The sequence below is a fragment of the Phaethon lepturus genome, unplaced genomic scaffold (assembly GCF_000687285.1).
Source record: "Phaethon lepturus isolate BGI_N335 unplaced genomic scaffold, ASM68728v1 scaffold50489, whole genome shotgun sequence".
NCBI lineage: Eukaryota > Metazoa > Chordata > Aves > Phaethontiformes > Phaethontidae > Phaethon > Phaethon lepturus.
Window position 1 is genome coordinate 44,676 of NW_010566510.1, and position 13,532 is coordinate 58,207.

At 39.0% G+C, this 13,532-nt stretch overlaps 1 protein-coding gene across 1 annotated transcript in view; it reads left to right on the plus strand.

The window, feature by feature from the left end:
• The window catches only part of WDR7 (WD repeat domain 7), a 45,668-nt gene extending 33,526 nt beyond the window's left edge, over window positions 1–12,142 (plus strand). Inside the window, exons 19-20 of the mRNA XM_010295497.1 lie at window positions 5,894–6,007; window positions 12,090–12,142. Of these exons, the coding sequence (XP_010293799.1) occupies window positions 5,894–6,007; window positions 12,090–12,142 (167 nt within the window). The remainder of the gene's footprint in view (window positions 1–5,893; window positions 6,008–12,089) is intronic.
• Window positions 12,143–13,532: the final 1,390 nt, after the last annotated feature.

The window sequence follows — 13,532 nt, forward strand, 5'->3', positions numbered from 1 at the left end:
ACAGACAGCTATAGTTGTCCTTTACTCTCAGGAGTAGCTGCTGTCGCAACTGTTGAGGATTACTAATTTCGTTTCTCTGGACTGATACTGTATGACCTTGTTGGGTGCAAGGTTATGGACATAATTGTGTTGGTGAAGTGTATCTAAACCACGCTGTAGTGCCTGCTTTAGCCAGTTAACTGTTTCCAAAAAGAAACTTCTTTTTAATGTACTTGAAAACAACCAGTAAGTCGTATTAGTTTCAATAATTTGCTATTTCTGGTACTCCTCATTACTTAAACAATTACGTTTGAAAGTTTTAGGTAAGAGTGTGCAGTTCTGTTTTGCATGTGCATCATTTGGAAGCATAGTATTTTGTTCTGCCTCTTGTGCTTATGTTTGTGATCGAGTTAGAAGCATGGCATGTGTTTTTTATAGCAATGGTCAGGGACTAACTGGCTTAAGAAAAAACTTGAGTATTTTGTATGCATTCAGTTCAAGTATGCATACAGCAGTATTTTGACCTTTGTTAGCCATTAGCAAATCAAAGCATAGCATTTGTTTTAACACTAAATTAGGATATGCTTATCTATTGGAACAAGAAAGTTTTAAAACATAGGGAGAAAATATAAAATAGAGAAATCAGCTGAGCGTGGCTGAATTAATGACTTGAATGTAAATGTTCAACATTGTGAAAGCACTGGTATTGAAACCTTTCAAACAGGTCACGACTAGCAAATTGGAATTAATTTTTTGTATATTAATGGTGTTGAAAACTACGTGAATTAAGGTTACAGAGTCTGTGGTTCTCCTGAATGACGGAGCTGAGAAGGCATTTAATAGCGTTACTGTCTGTATGAACATACACAAAGATGCTGACAGTCTGAAGAGCAATAATAATTACAATATCAGAAAGGAGAAACAAAATGAGGAGCTACAAATGTTGCTGTTGTTGGTAAAGAGTGAGGTGTATATATTAGTTACTTGTTAATTATGTCTTACAATGTAACATGGTTTTTAAAGGAATTATAAGAATTATTTAGGTTGGCCGAAATGGATGCAATGGACTTCTGAAAAGTAGAGTTTTATGCTAGAAAGGTAAAGAGAAGAAATATGAAAGATAAAGAAATACTGCTTTGATTCCTTCATCCTCCAATTTTCCCAATTTTGCCTCTTGATATAGGGGCATAAATTATTGGCATATTTTTGTGTCCAGTATTTGTTATTACTCTGCAATAGTTCTCAGATGCATGATGTAGAAACAGTGCTTCTATTACACCTTAACAGGTTTGTTTTAATTAAAACAACCAATAATCACTAGTAGAAGCTTGCTGCTAATACAAGATACTTTGTCATATGCATTTGATTGGCTCTTGAATGAATCAACTGTGTAGTTCTAGCAAACAGAGATGAAATCTCTTCTCCATTTGTATATTCAGTGCTCAGATCCAACAGCAATTTTGGGACATGACCCTACTCGTACAGATCAAGCAACTGGCATGTCTCGCAGCGTTTTCATAAAAAGCGTTCAGAGGACTTGAAAGGGATGCAAACTTGCACAGGGTTCTCTCTTAATAATGTTTTAACCCATGCAAGAGAGATTATTGTGCCCCCGTAGATGGTGGGGTGGAGGAGCGGAGAGAGGGCCGAGCAGATCTTATTTTCTCTTTTGCGGGTCTGCCAGCACACCACAGCTGGCGCTGCGGGGACCGCCTGGAATGGGCCCCGTTAGGCTGTCGCCGCTCCGAGCGGCTTGCTTACAGCTGCCTGCGCGGCTTCTGCATCACACGATTTGCAGTTCAGGTGTTCGGACGCTTTCGGCTTCGTTTCACAATGCCTTGTAGGGGGAACAATAAATCTTTGTTTTATTTGGGCCTTCAAATCCAAAATTGGCATGTCAGCTTGTTGACCCCACATCAAATGGGAATGGATGTATAAGTGATGCTGTGAATTAAGCCTATGAGAGATGTTGCAGGTGTTGGTATTTTTCAGGCTCCCACAGGGAGGAAAACAGTTAAGCTTTCAAAGCTTCATCTTGTATCTACTGAGATTATGTCATGCGGCTGTAAATATTTGCCGTGGCCTCCTCTGCTCCTCATTTGCACAGCATATGATTGTTTCTGAAACGCTACATAGTCTGTGGGGCGTTTGCCACGAGGACGTGTTTTCAGGTGGAGTTCAAAAAGAGAAAAATACTACTGCCTTTTTCTACCTGCTTATTTTTAAGAGCCAGGATCAAACTTCAGCATCAAACTGATTCTGTAAATTAAATTATCTTTTTAAAGGGACTTCTTTGCTGAATATTGTGTTTCTGTTTTATTTCTTTTATTTATTTATTTTACCTTGGTCAGTGTAAATGTTACCTTAAAACACTGAAGGCACGGTTTTGGGGCGCTGCGCAGTGGGACACCTCCAGGCTCTCGGTGGTGGGTCTGTCCTCCAAGCCCTGGAAGGACAGATATATTTTTAAATATGTGATGTTACTGCAGATAGAAAAATGGCTACTAGGGCTTCTACGGCTTTAATGGAAAGCAAAAGGTTATCTTGCCCTGGCCTTTGTGTGTGTGTGGGATGCGGATGGAGCCGGCAGACAGGCAGCGCGCGTGGCGGCTGGGAGCTGCCCGGGATCGATCGGAGCAGTGTGGAGTGAATTAATGCGAGGCAGGCAGGCTGCCTGTCACGGGCTGCCGGGGTGCGGGCAGTGCTGGTCAGTCTCTACAGAAACCCATTTTCAATGCATTCTGCCCAGAAATTCAGTATAGACACTTCTCTTGCTTCCCATATTGCTAAAACCCAGTTCATTCAGGTAAATGTTTGAATCAAATTACTGTTTCTTTTTAAGTGAAAATCTTACATATGGCAGCATTAAAATTAAAGAAATTTAGATATCCTTAAATTGTATCTCTCTCTCTCTCAACTGCTTCAAATTACAATCCATGTTATCACTGGAAAGCAAAATAAATATGACAAGTCTATAGTAACAAATATGCCATTGTCAGTTATTTATCAATGTATTTCTGGTAGGCTTATATTTCTGTTAGAAAGTTTTATTTAAAGCCAGATTAATTGAGTAAAACTTAATTAAACTTCCATCGATTTAAATGTGAGTTTTCATTGAGTAAGGATAGTTTGATTGGACCCCAAAGGCTTTGCTATTTATATATGTGGCTGATCGTTTTCCTTGTGCAAGTTTTGGCTTAAAAGTGCACGAAGAAGTAAGGCAAATAATTTTGTGCTGCAACATTTTAATGTATTCAATGAATAATGAGTTTAGGATGACGTAGTAAATAGTGAATTGTAATAATGGTGTAAGTTTCTAATACACTTGTATCTTAATTGTTCAATATTTTTTAATAGTATCTGGCTTATTTCTAACACATTCAGGGTTTTATGATCTTTTCACTTCTAAAACGTGTTTCTAAGATATTTTTTGAGAATTATGTAGAAAACACTTGTGTCCAGGAAAACATGTTCCTTCCTACTGGTTTTTCATTGAGAGGAAATGATTATTTACTGCCTGGCATATTTGTGTGCTTGCTATTTTTCTCCCCTTTTGGCTTTATCCATTTGGTGGCTTTTGGAGAATGTTTAATCATTCTGATTAAATAGATTTTGATTTACACTTTTATTTTAATTGTATAAAATTGTAAGAAACTTCTCTAATTTTTTATACACTGTACTTAGAATCAACTCATGCAAAGGCACTTACGTCCTTCAGTTGAGTTATAACTAGTCTCGCTAAGCTCTTTAGAAAGGTGTAGCACCTTTTAATGTGGAAAATCAGCCTCTTTACAGCAACCCAGGGCTAGAAAGCAGGGAAAAAAGTGAGATAACTAACTAAATAAAAGGCTTTGAATTTCGGCCCAACCTAAACCTACTGTTTAGGGACTGCTAGACCCTTGGCTTCTACCGACTTGGATGTTCAACCACAGAAAATGGTCTTCGGAGATGAAAGCTCAGCAGTCAGAGCCTTCACACTGTAGTTTTCAAAAGGCACACTAACTCTTCACCCTTGGCTGGGTGTGGAAAGGAATCAAAGAATTTTAGACTATGAAAGTGATATTTAGGGAACAGCTAGATGCTTGCTGTGCCTGCAGAGATTAGCAGCTGCTTATACTAACTGTAATGCAAAATGTAAAGCAGTGTTTTCAAAAATAACCTCCTCTCTCCCCCTTCACCCACAGACTGACTCCAGTAGGTATATACAAATAAATAGTAGTGTTAGAAAATAGTTGGAACTTGAAGGTGAAAACCAAAAAGTATTTTGGCAAAGCGGTGCTGGAATCCTGATGTCTGTGTGGATGCTGATGAAGACCCCAGGGAGAGATGCCCAGGGGCTGCATCGGCTGCACCGTAACAGCGAACTCCTTATTTTTTAAAAGTGTCCTGAATAAGGTTCATGTGCAATTTGTAATTGCATGTGATCTCTGTACAGTCATGCCAGTATGTTTAATGAAGTGATACGCTATTGATTCGGCAGTGTGTTCCAATCTGGTTGTATATTTGTTGTCACTGTTTTCCATATGTGTTGACACAACAAAATGGATATTCAGAAAGTTATTAAAAGGTACTAGTTTCTTTATAAAGAGGTTATGCCAGAATAAGGTTAGAAATTGCTGTCAGACAATCACTGTGTTGAAGTAATTACTTTGCTGTGAATACTTAGTATTTAACAACAGCACTGAAACAAGTAAAATCTGGAATACTCATGAGAATGTTAAAGTTTCTGAACTGGTTTAAAGATGACCCAGACTTAAATGGCTTTTGGGCGTGGATTCACAAACCTTGCTGTACCCAGCCAACAGGATTGCCCCCTTGAGATACTGTCATCTTTTCATTTATCAATCACATTCATATGTTTGGAGAAGACTAGGAAGTTATTACATGAAAACTACTGAGAGCTGAGGTGATGCATGTTAATGATTTCATAAAGATGATCTAAAAGCAGAAGAGGAGCAGCAGCAGGTACAGTGGCCAGCGCTCAGTGCCGAGGCGTTGCATGGTGTGTGTGTTGGTCAGGGAGGGCTGTCTGCAAGGCAGCCATTTACAGAGACTTGATGTCTTGTTGAAATTTGGTTGGTGCTGGCAAAGGGCCGTGGCCCTTTTTTATAATGGGGACTTAATGCCGCTATGCATTGCAAGTGTAATGCCACAGTCCGTAAAGCAGGAACCTCTTCATATAACAAGATTTGTGATAGTATAGGCTAACATAGAAGATGTATTGGGAGGAAAGAAATCGTATCAGGGCATCCCTTCAGTCTGCTTAAAGCTCTTTGGATAGGCTATTTGTGAGACTGTACTTTTTTACCCTGACCAAAACACTTCTTTTGACAATGATTGAATTGTGGTAAGGCTCATATAGGGAATAATTAAAGATTATAACTGGTGGATTCTAACTTGAATTGCATGGTGTTATGTGGCATGATTTGGTGTGCACTGTGTAGTTTCTAATAGCAACTAACAGATGCATCCCAACCCAAATGACATGGAATGAGTCAGCTGAATTAATATACTCTGAAGGTCATCTGGAAAAACACCACTTTTTTGGCAAGAGATGAAGTATTGAGCGGGGATGTAAGAGAAGTTCTGCTGGAACTCTGTATTTTGTGGCTAAATAAGTTGTTAGTGTATAATATGTGTATCTATTTGTAGTGATGCTAGAAGATGGCAGAAAAAGAAGAAAATACAAAAGAAATGTTTACAGTGTGGAAAAGACTTTTAAAATGTAGATTTGTGAAAAATCTGCATACAGTATTAAGGGAAACCAGAAAATAGTTGCCCTTTGTTTTATCTGTGTTTCCTAGAGTTACATTGCATGGTTCAGAATATCAAAAGATAATGACTTTTTTTCTGATCTAAGGATGTTCTCTGCAAATATTACTGACTTTTGCGGGTGTCCGGTTGTTTCTTTCAGCTGGAGTAACCACAGAAGCTATTCAAACTGGTAGTGCAAGCCCAGATTCATTGGGAACAGAGGGAAAAGTTCAGGAAGAAGAGCATGATCTGGTTGATGATGACATCACGGCAGGTGAGCATTAATATAATAAGTTATTTTTTAATACACTAGGTACTGTGCAAAGGAGATGGAATACTTTCTGCCAAATAGCGTATTTTTCATGAGAAAACGAAATACTAAAGTTGCTTGTGAACAAGTGTGTGCTATTAGAAACAAAGTTATTCAAAAGTAGAAAAGAGCTGTAGAGAAAAACTAAGTATGTGCTTAACTGTAACTTCCATAATATTATTGTGTTACTTCTGAATCATTATCTGTATTTTAATATATGTGTTTTGAGCTTTTAAGTGTGCCTGCAACAGACATGTTTAGCTTGTAGTTCTCGAAGATTAAAAGCTTTATAAGATTCTTCATAGTTATCCTTTGAATTATTTACCTTGGTGGAAGATCTGATGTAAGGGTGCTACCATCAGTCTGCTTGATTGAATTGAGGGTTTTTTTGCAACAAGTAAGCACTGCGATTTTGTTGCACATAGAAATCAAGTGTATTTAATTTCTACAATACTCATTCCTTTTTTACTGTTGCTCTAGTTTATTGTAGACTGGCAGGTAAAGTCAAGAGTTCTGGTCCATCAAGGCATATTCTGAAATGAGAGACCATACAAAAAATATGCATTTAATTATAAGCAGTTATCTTTTGAATCTTTTTTCATGCTTACTCATGCAGTGTCCTAAGGAAAATACCTATATGCTAGTATCAATATCCTTGGAATTTGAATTATTACGGTATGTATTTTAGCATAGCATCCTGCAGATTGTAGAGTGTAGAAAACTATCTTTTTTTTTTTGACTGAGCTTTGTATAGATTTTTGTGAAAGTCTAAAAGAAAACTAGCTATTTCTATTGACCTAAAGATGGTTAGTATGACCAATCTAGTTTTGGGTCAAGTCTCTGGTTGAAGGTACCTGAGACAGGATTATTGCTGGTGGAAAAACAGCCTGTCTGGAGTAGGGACTGGTAAGACCTGTTGGGGGTAGAAGGCTAACTGGAGATAGCCAAGAGGCAGGTAGGGTGCTGAGAATGCCTTTAGCAGCTAGGGGACAATGCAGGACTTGTCAAGAAACAGCAATGAAGAGAGGATGGACCCTTGGAAAAAATAAAAATAAATGAATAAATGGGCTCGGCATACCTTGAAACATAGATTTCAGCATGTCAGATCAGTGCTTCCTTCCGGAACATACACAGTCTCCTTGGCTCCACATCTGTTGGAGACCTTCTGGTTCTTTTTCTGGAAGCTTTAGCAATAGTAGTATTATAAACAAGCATGTGTTACATCTGGGACAGCTTTCTGCCCCTTCGACATCATATGTTCTTTTCATGGGAAAGAGGTTGAAGATGGAATAAGTTCCAAATTATGTATGTTTTTTTGCTATGTGCTAGACTGTTGAGTTTTGAGGTTTTCCAAAAACTTAACCACTTATATTGGTACAGTCTGATGGTGGTAACAATTTTATTTACAGAGAAAGTGTTTCTGTTTTTTAAAATTGGTCGAGATTTTAAAAAGTATCCTGAGTAAAGATGAAATTTTAGTCTACAATTGAATACAATTAGTTTTGTGTTGGTAGAATACAAAAAAAGTTTTGAGACAATTTAAATTTAACCTTATCTTAAAATGATGCAGCTTCTTTCTGTAGTCCTACCAAGGCTAATATTTATTGATTGACTGCACAAAGTAATGCTGGTGTGCAGTGGCCAACAGGATTTTTTTTCAGTTCAAATTGAGATTCACCAAATGCTTTCATTTATCCGAATAATTTCTTAAAAGGATCACTTTCACATCAGTCCTTTTAGAGATTAAAGCATTTTAGCTTAGCTGGCTGAAAAGCACTGAAGCCTGTTTCTGGAAAATACTTCAGTAATACGCTACAGTGCCTCCTAAGCATTTAAAAACACACACGCAGGAGTTATTTAGAAGATTGGGTCTGTCTTCAAATGCACTGAAAATACATGCAAGAATAGTCTTCTGATGTAGTAGTAGTATTTATGGCTATCTTTAATGCCTGAAAGGCTTTTCTGGATAACTAAAACTAGAGCAAACGCTTTCCTTAAATAGTTCATGTATGGACAACAGCATTTTTTCCTAGTTGGGCGTAAAATCTACTAGCTTTAGTGGTCAACACTTTGTAATTCATCATGATGGTAAATTGGCTTTTTCAAAAGAATTTTTTTTTACTTTTGTAACTTGTAATCTATTTGTATTTTCAATGCAAATTTGGGATCCAAGATAGCATCTAAGTTTTATTTTAGAAATCCAAATAGGTTTTTCCAATAAATAAAGGAAGAGCAAGATACTGTAAGAAGAAAAACCAAAACACCAACAGCATAGCACTGTTAGATACTTGGAGATACAAATGCTTGTTTTTATGTTTTAACGTAAGTGCAGCAGCATCTATAGGGGTAGTAAAGCAAGGACGTGGCTGAGCACGCAACAGGGATAAATGGTCACATGTCACCGAGGCTGTGCAAAGGGCAGCGCTGTAGTGCTTTGCGGGAGAAGGATGGACTTCACAACTCTGAGAGTTATATTCCGAAGCCGTTTGTCTTGTCTGACTCCAATATATATCATAATTTTTGTTTAGTCACCGCGCACACACTCATGATTGGTTACAGCTTGTTACACGTTATTGCAGTTGGCTATATACAAAATATCACGCGCTGTCCACGCGCCCCTCACACTGTCAGGATTCGCTGCCTGCAGGTGTTCCTGCGCTCCTTTGCTTCCTCTTAGTTGTTTACCACAGCTCCTTCTCCTCAAGGCCGAGCCATGCAGAGTGATCCCAACAGTGCATTGCTACCTCTGACCCATTTATTCACTTAAAACGAAAATGATAGGGCAGCACAAACAGACTGCCTTTAAAAACCCGCCAAGGTTACTGTGTGGAGCTGTTTGGGAAACGAAGAACTTCAAGGAAGTAACTTCCAGGTTTGCAGGAATGTTTGCCTCCGAGGTGTGCGATGTTACCTTCGTAACGGAAATAACTAACATATTGGGGCACAATGACATGTATATTCTGAGTATTGTATGGATTGCTCTTATACCTAATCAACAGAAACTTCTAGCAAGTTTAGAATTAATTTAGTTCGAATTAATTCCCAGGGTCACTGTAGATGTTTGCAGACTTAGGCAAGTGTCCTGTCGGTGGGTTTTGGTGTTGCTTGTTGTAATAGGAATGCCAGGACTCAGTTAAGACCTTGTGGTGATGGTGCCACATACAATGAGAGACGGCTCTTGCCATGAAAGGTTTATTTTTGTCTCTGTTCCGCTGACTTCGATAATACCACCAACCTCTTCAGCACTGCATAATGTGGAATTTTTCCATGGCAATCGCATTTTGTAACGATAACCTTATTCACGTTACTATTGACAATGACACTTGCAAAGTACAAACCTGTTCCTCCTTCTAATTAAACACTAATTTTTTTAAATGTTTTTTTCCCCACTTCCTTGAACTCTGAATGGCATGTACAGCCATCTCGGCTGCAAAGACTATAGAAGTATTGACTACCTTGGTTTTGTAGATACCAGGTTTTCAAAGGCATGCCTCTGTTTGGTAAATCTTCACCTGGACCATTCTGTGAGCACCAGCAGTCAGCTCAGCCAACTTCTTTTCCACTTCTTTGGTGGAAAAGAAGGTACATGCTGGAACTCATCTGGGCCGTTGTCTGAAGCAGTGGGACCACGTACGTGTGTGCGAGGTAGAAGCAGAAGCAAGCCCTAAGAGCTTTGCTAGATGGTTTGCCTAGTTCTGGGAGATTTGGAGGAGTTTTAAGTAAGACACGCGGCTCTTGGGGAGGGAGAGTTAGATGTCCTTGGAATGCTGTTCTGACCTTAGCAAGCAGATTTTGTGCCCCCTAATTGCTTTGGTTACCTACTCTGTCTGCTATTAAACAGTAAACAGTTTATGGGTTTTTTACACTTTGTTTTTAATAGCTGTATGAAAATAAAATGTCAGTGAGTGGGAAATTCAAGGAACAGACTGCTGTGACTGCTCTTGTGCCTGCTCCTAGGAGGTAACACTGCCCTGAGGAACAGAACCGTAGTACTGACAACTCGCTTAAGCTGGCTTGTTTGTAAAACGGTAATGCTCCAACAGGTGGCCTGACAGGTAACAAATTAATTAAATACGCTGTTCTTGGACCAGTTATTCTGTTTTGGTATTTCCATAAATACAAACAGTGACAGATACAATTCTCATTCAATTCTACTTGAGCCAACATAAACATTTATCGCTTTAGGAAGCACTGTGGTATAGCATAGTCAAGTGCTGCATCAGGATAGTGGGGAATTGAATTGAAATGCAATTTATTCCTAAGGATCTGTCATTCCAAAAAGCTGGGAGGTAGGGCATGTGGACTGCTTTAGCTACAGAGATAAGGCTTACTATTTGGTCCAGTCCATTTTCTGCTGCATGCTGCCGTGAGATGTTAGTGCACAGAAAGGGAAGAAATAATGGTCAGCCTTCTTGTCCCTTGGTGATCCCTTGCACAGAAGGAGAAAGATCTGTTTGAAGATGTCTTGTGGTAAGGCAAGGGTAAGGCAGTAAACAGGTGCTTTAAAAATACTCTTTGTTTAGCCATGTAATCAAAAGGAGTCTCAGTCAAGCAGACTCTCATCTGACTTGTGCATTGTACAGACACTTTTTTCTGGTAAGAGGCTGACCCAGCAGTTGCAGTAGTGCACATACAAAGGTTTATACAGAAAATAAAATCTGGGAATGCTCCTGATAAATGTTCGTCAACTTGAAAATTTAATCTTTTAAATCTTCTGTCAATATTCACAAATCTATTTTTGTGCATAATGAGTACTATTTTTTAAGCAATAACTATCCTTTAACCAGCAAAGTCAGAAGCAGGATATATTGCTAGATTAGCCTATAGTCTAAACTTGAATATTGTCACTGATTAAAGAGCTATTTTTGTCTGTGTTAAAGATTCAACAGTGTAAGGACAGGGGTTCTGTTTCTTGTGATTCACGTTGCGTCTTGCCGCACCATCGCTGCTGCTGAAGTGCAGCAGTATATGGAATGCATTTGCAGCTGTTTTTAACTTCCAGCATTTTCTCATATCTTGCATACTACTTATTTTACCCCAACTGTCTAGACTTTCTGATTTTGGTACCATCTAACTATTGAAATAGTTTTAAATTAGTTCCTAGGTGATGTATTTTTCGCTGTGTGTTGTTACAATTTCTTACTCAGACTTACACTGTAACAGAAGAACATATTTCAACAAACTGTGAGCTGAAAGTTGTGGACGGTCATCTGTTAAGTCATATACTATGCTTTTTTTTTTTCTTTTGTTAAATTTTTTATAATATGTTGAGCTTCTGGACTACTTTGGTGGTTTCTCTTCATTCTCTTTCATACTGCTGGAGCTGGCCGCTTTGAAGCGGGAGCGACAGGTGCCCTTGCCCATTGCATCCCTCCCGTTACCAGCCAGGCTTGCACTGAAAATTTGGGGTGGAGTGGAGGTACACAACAAATGACACCATCTGCCGTCCCCAGCAAACAAGCCAGTGGCCCACTGTTCAGCACAATGAGGGTGCCAAAAGAGTCAGTGTCTGGACAGGGGTCCTGCTGGGTTTCTTTTTAAGTAGGTTAGGCTGAACCTGAGCACCTTCCACAAACCCTGTCACATACATTTTTGTATCTCCAAAGCCCACCATGGAGAGATCAAAGAGGCTTTTAATTTGTATTTAATCACTCATTGGGAAACCATCTACCGTATCATGCACTGACTATTGTGTAAAACGCCAGAAAAGTGAGGTTTTATCATCTAAAGCAAACTTCATCCCTTTCAGATGCTAATTACAAAAATAGAGAAAATACGCACCGACCCGTCTTTGTCACTTGGGACTTCTGTTACAATTAAAAATGGTATGTGAGTTCAGACACGGGTTATATAATGTGTAAAAGTTAATTTTTGATCAAGTTTTCTTGTATACTGACACGAATTCTGAAGCACCGCGAGTAATGTGTCTAATAGGTAATTGTACATCAAGTTAATTGAGAATCTAGGTTCCTACAATTTGTAATTAGCTGTCTACAAGGAAGCATGAAATTATGGGTAAAATTCTGTTTTGGTTGTTTTTTTTAAGGAAATGTAATTCACGTAAAAACAGGGTTTTTCAACAAAGCTGCTTGTATTTGAAAAGATACGGGCATGTGCCAGTCAGGCAGATGTCACCCCGTAAACGCCATTAAGAGCTCTGCTCCCTGTGAGGGGGTTACGGGCTTGACATCTGTCTGGATGGCGTCTGTCAGCGGTGGGAGAGTGCCGCGTGTACTCATTAAGGAAGCACGAATTCAAGAAAGCTGGTTTGTCTGGGGGGCTGCTGGGGTGGTTTCTGGTGAAGGGAGCAGAGCAGTTGTGGGCTGGGGGCCGTGCCGAGCGCTGCGGCGGCAAGGTCCGTCATCAGCCTGGCAGCTGCGGCAGCAGCACTGCTCGCGGGGGCACTCCTTTCCTGCAACCGCGCCGTCCCTCCCGTGCTACAGAAATACTGGGATGCGGCAGCCTGGTTAAATGCAGACGTGAAATGAGAAACGTAGTCGTAACCACATGATTTCCTTACGAGAGGCCTCTTCCAGTGCTGGAAGAGTAAACTCTTCACACATTTAGTTTTGGTTACTTTTTCCATCGTTAACAGATCTCTTTCGCTACTTCTCAATAATTTTTAAAGTGTTTTTAGCTATGCATAACTTTTCACTTTCTATATGCAAACCACTCCTCTTCACGCAAGTTTTGCAGGACCTGATGATAGAAAGAACATAAAACAGGAGGGTTTTGGCTGAGGTCAGTATTAAGTGGATAATGGAGCTGCTACCAGAATACCTAGTCGAAATCTTGCATGATTTAGCAAGTGAAGAATTGCAGCTGGCTGCACTAGACCTGTTTGAAAGAATCTTGTAGTTAGATATAAAAAGAGAAATTGTGCCCATTCACTTGTAATAATTTTAGGGTTTACTATTTGATACGTATATATGCATTGTGTTAAGAAATCAGCCAGACCCTTTTCCATGGTTAACCACGTATTTTAAGTGTATGATTAGCCACAGCAAAGTTAAAGGATGTTATTCTTAAAATTACTTCTATTGTACATTTTTAAATGGTATTTCCTTAGCCTGTGTTGCAGTTTTTCTAGGTGGATTGATGAAAACAATTTTTAAGTTTTAAGACCCGTTCCTGTTGATACTGTCAGATCTCAATTTATTCTAAACAAAGGGATTTTTCATGAAGGCCAAGGTCTGGTATGAAACTTTTAGCAGCTTTTTTGTAACATGTTTTAATAGCAACTGGTCTTATAGCATTCTACCTTTCTTCTGGATAGTCAGGTTTTCAAACTAATGGTTTCAAAACAGCAGTTATCTACATAGTGTATAAAAAAACCTGATGGAAATTTAAAAAAAAAAAAGCAATATCTTATTGCACTGGAAATTGCTTGTTTTCACATTTCAGCTGTAGTTTGGACAGCTGTAACTACTAAAAAAAGATATAATGCAAACCCATTGAATCGCGTTAAAAGACAATAATTTCAGTAGTA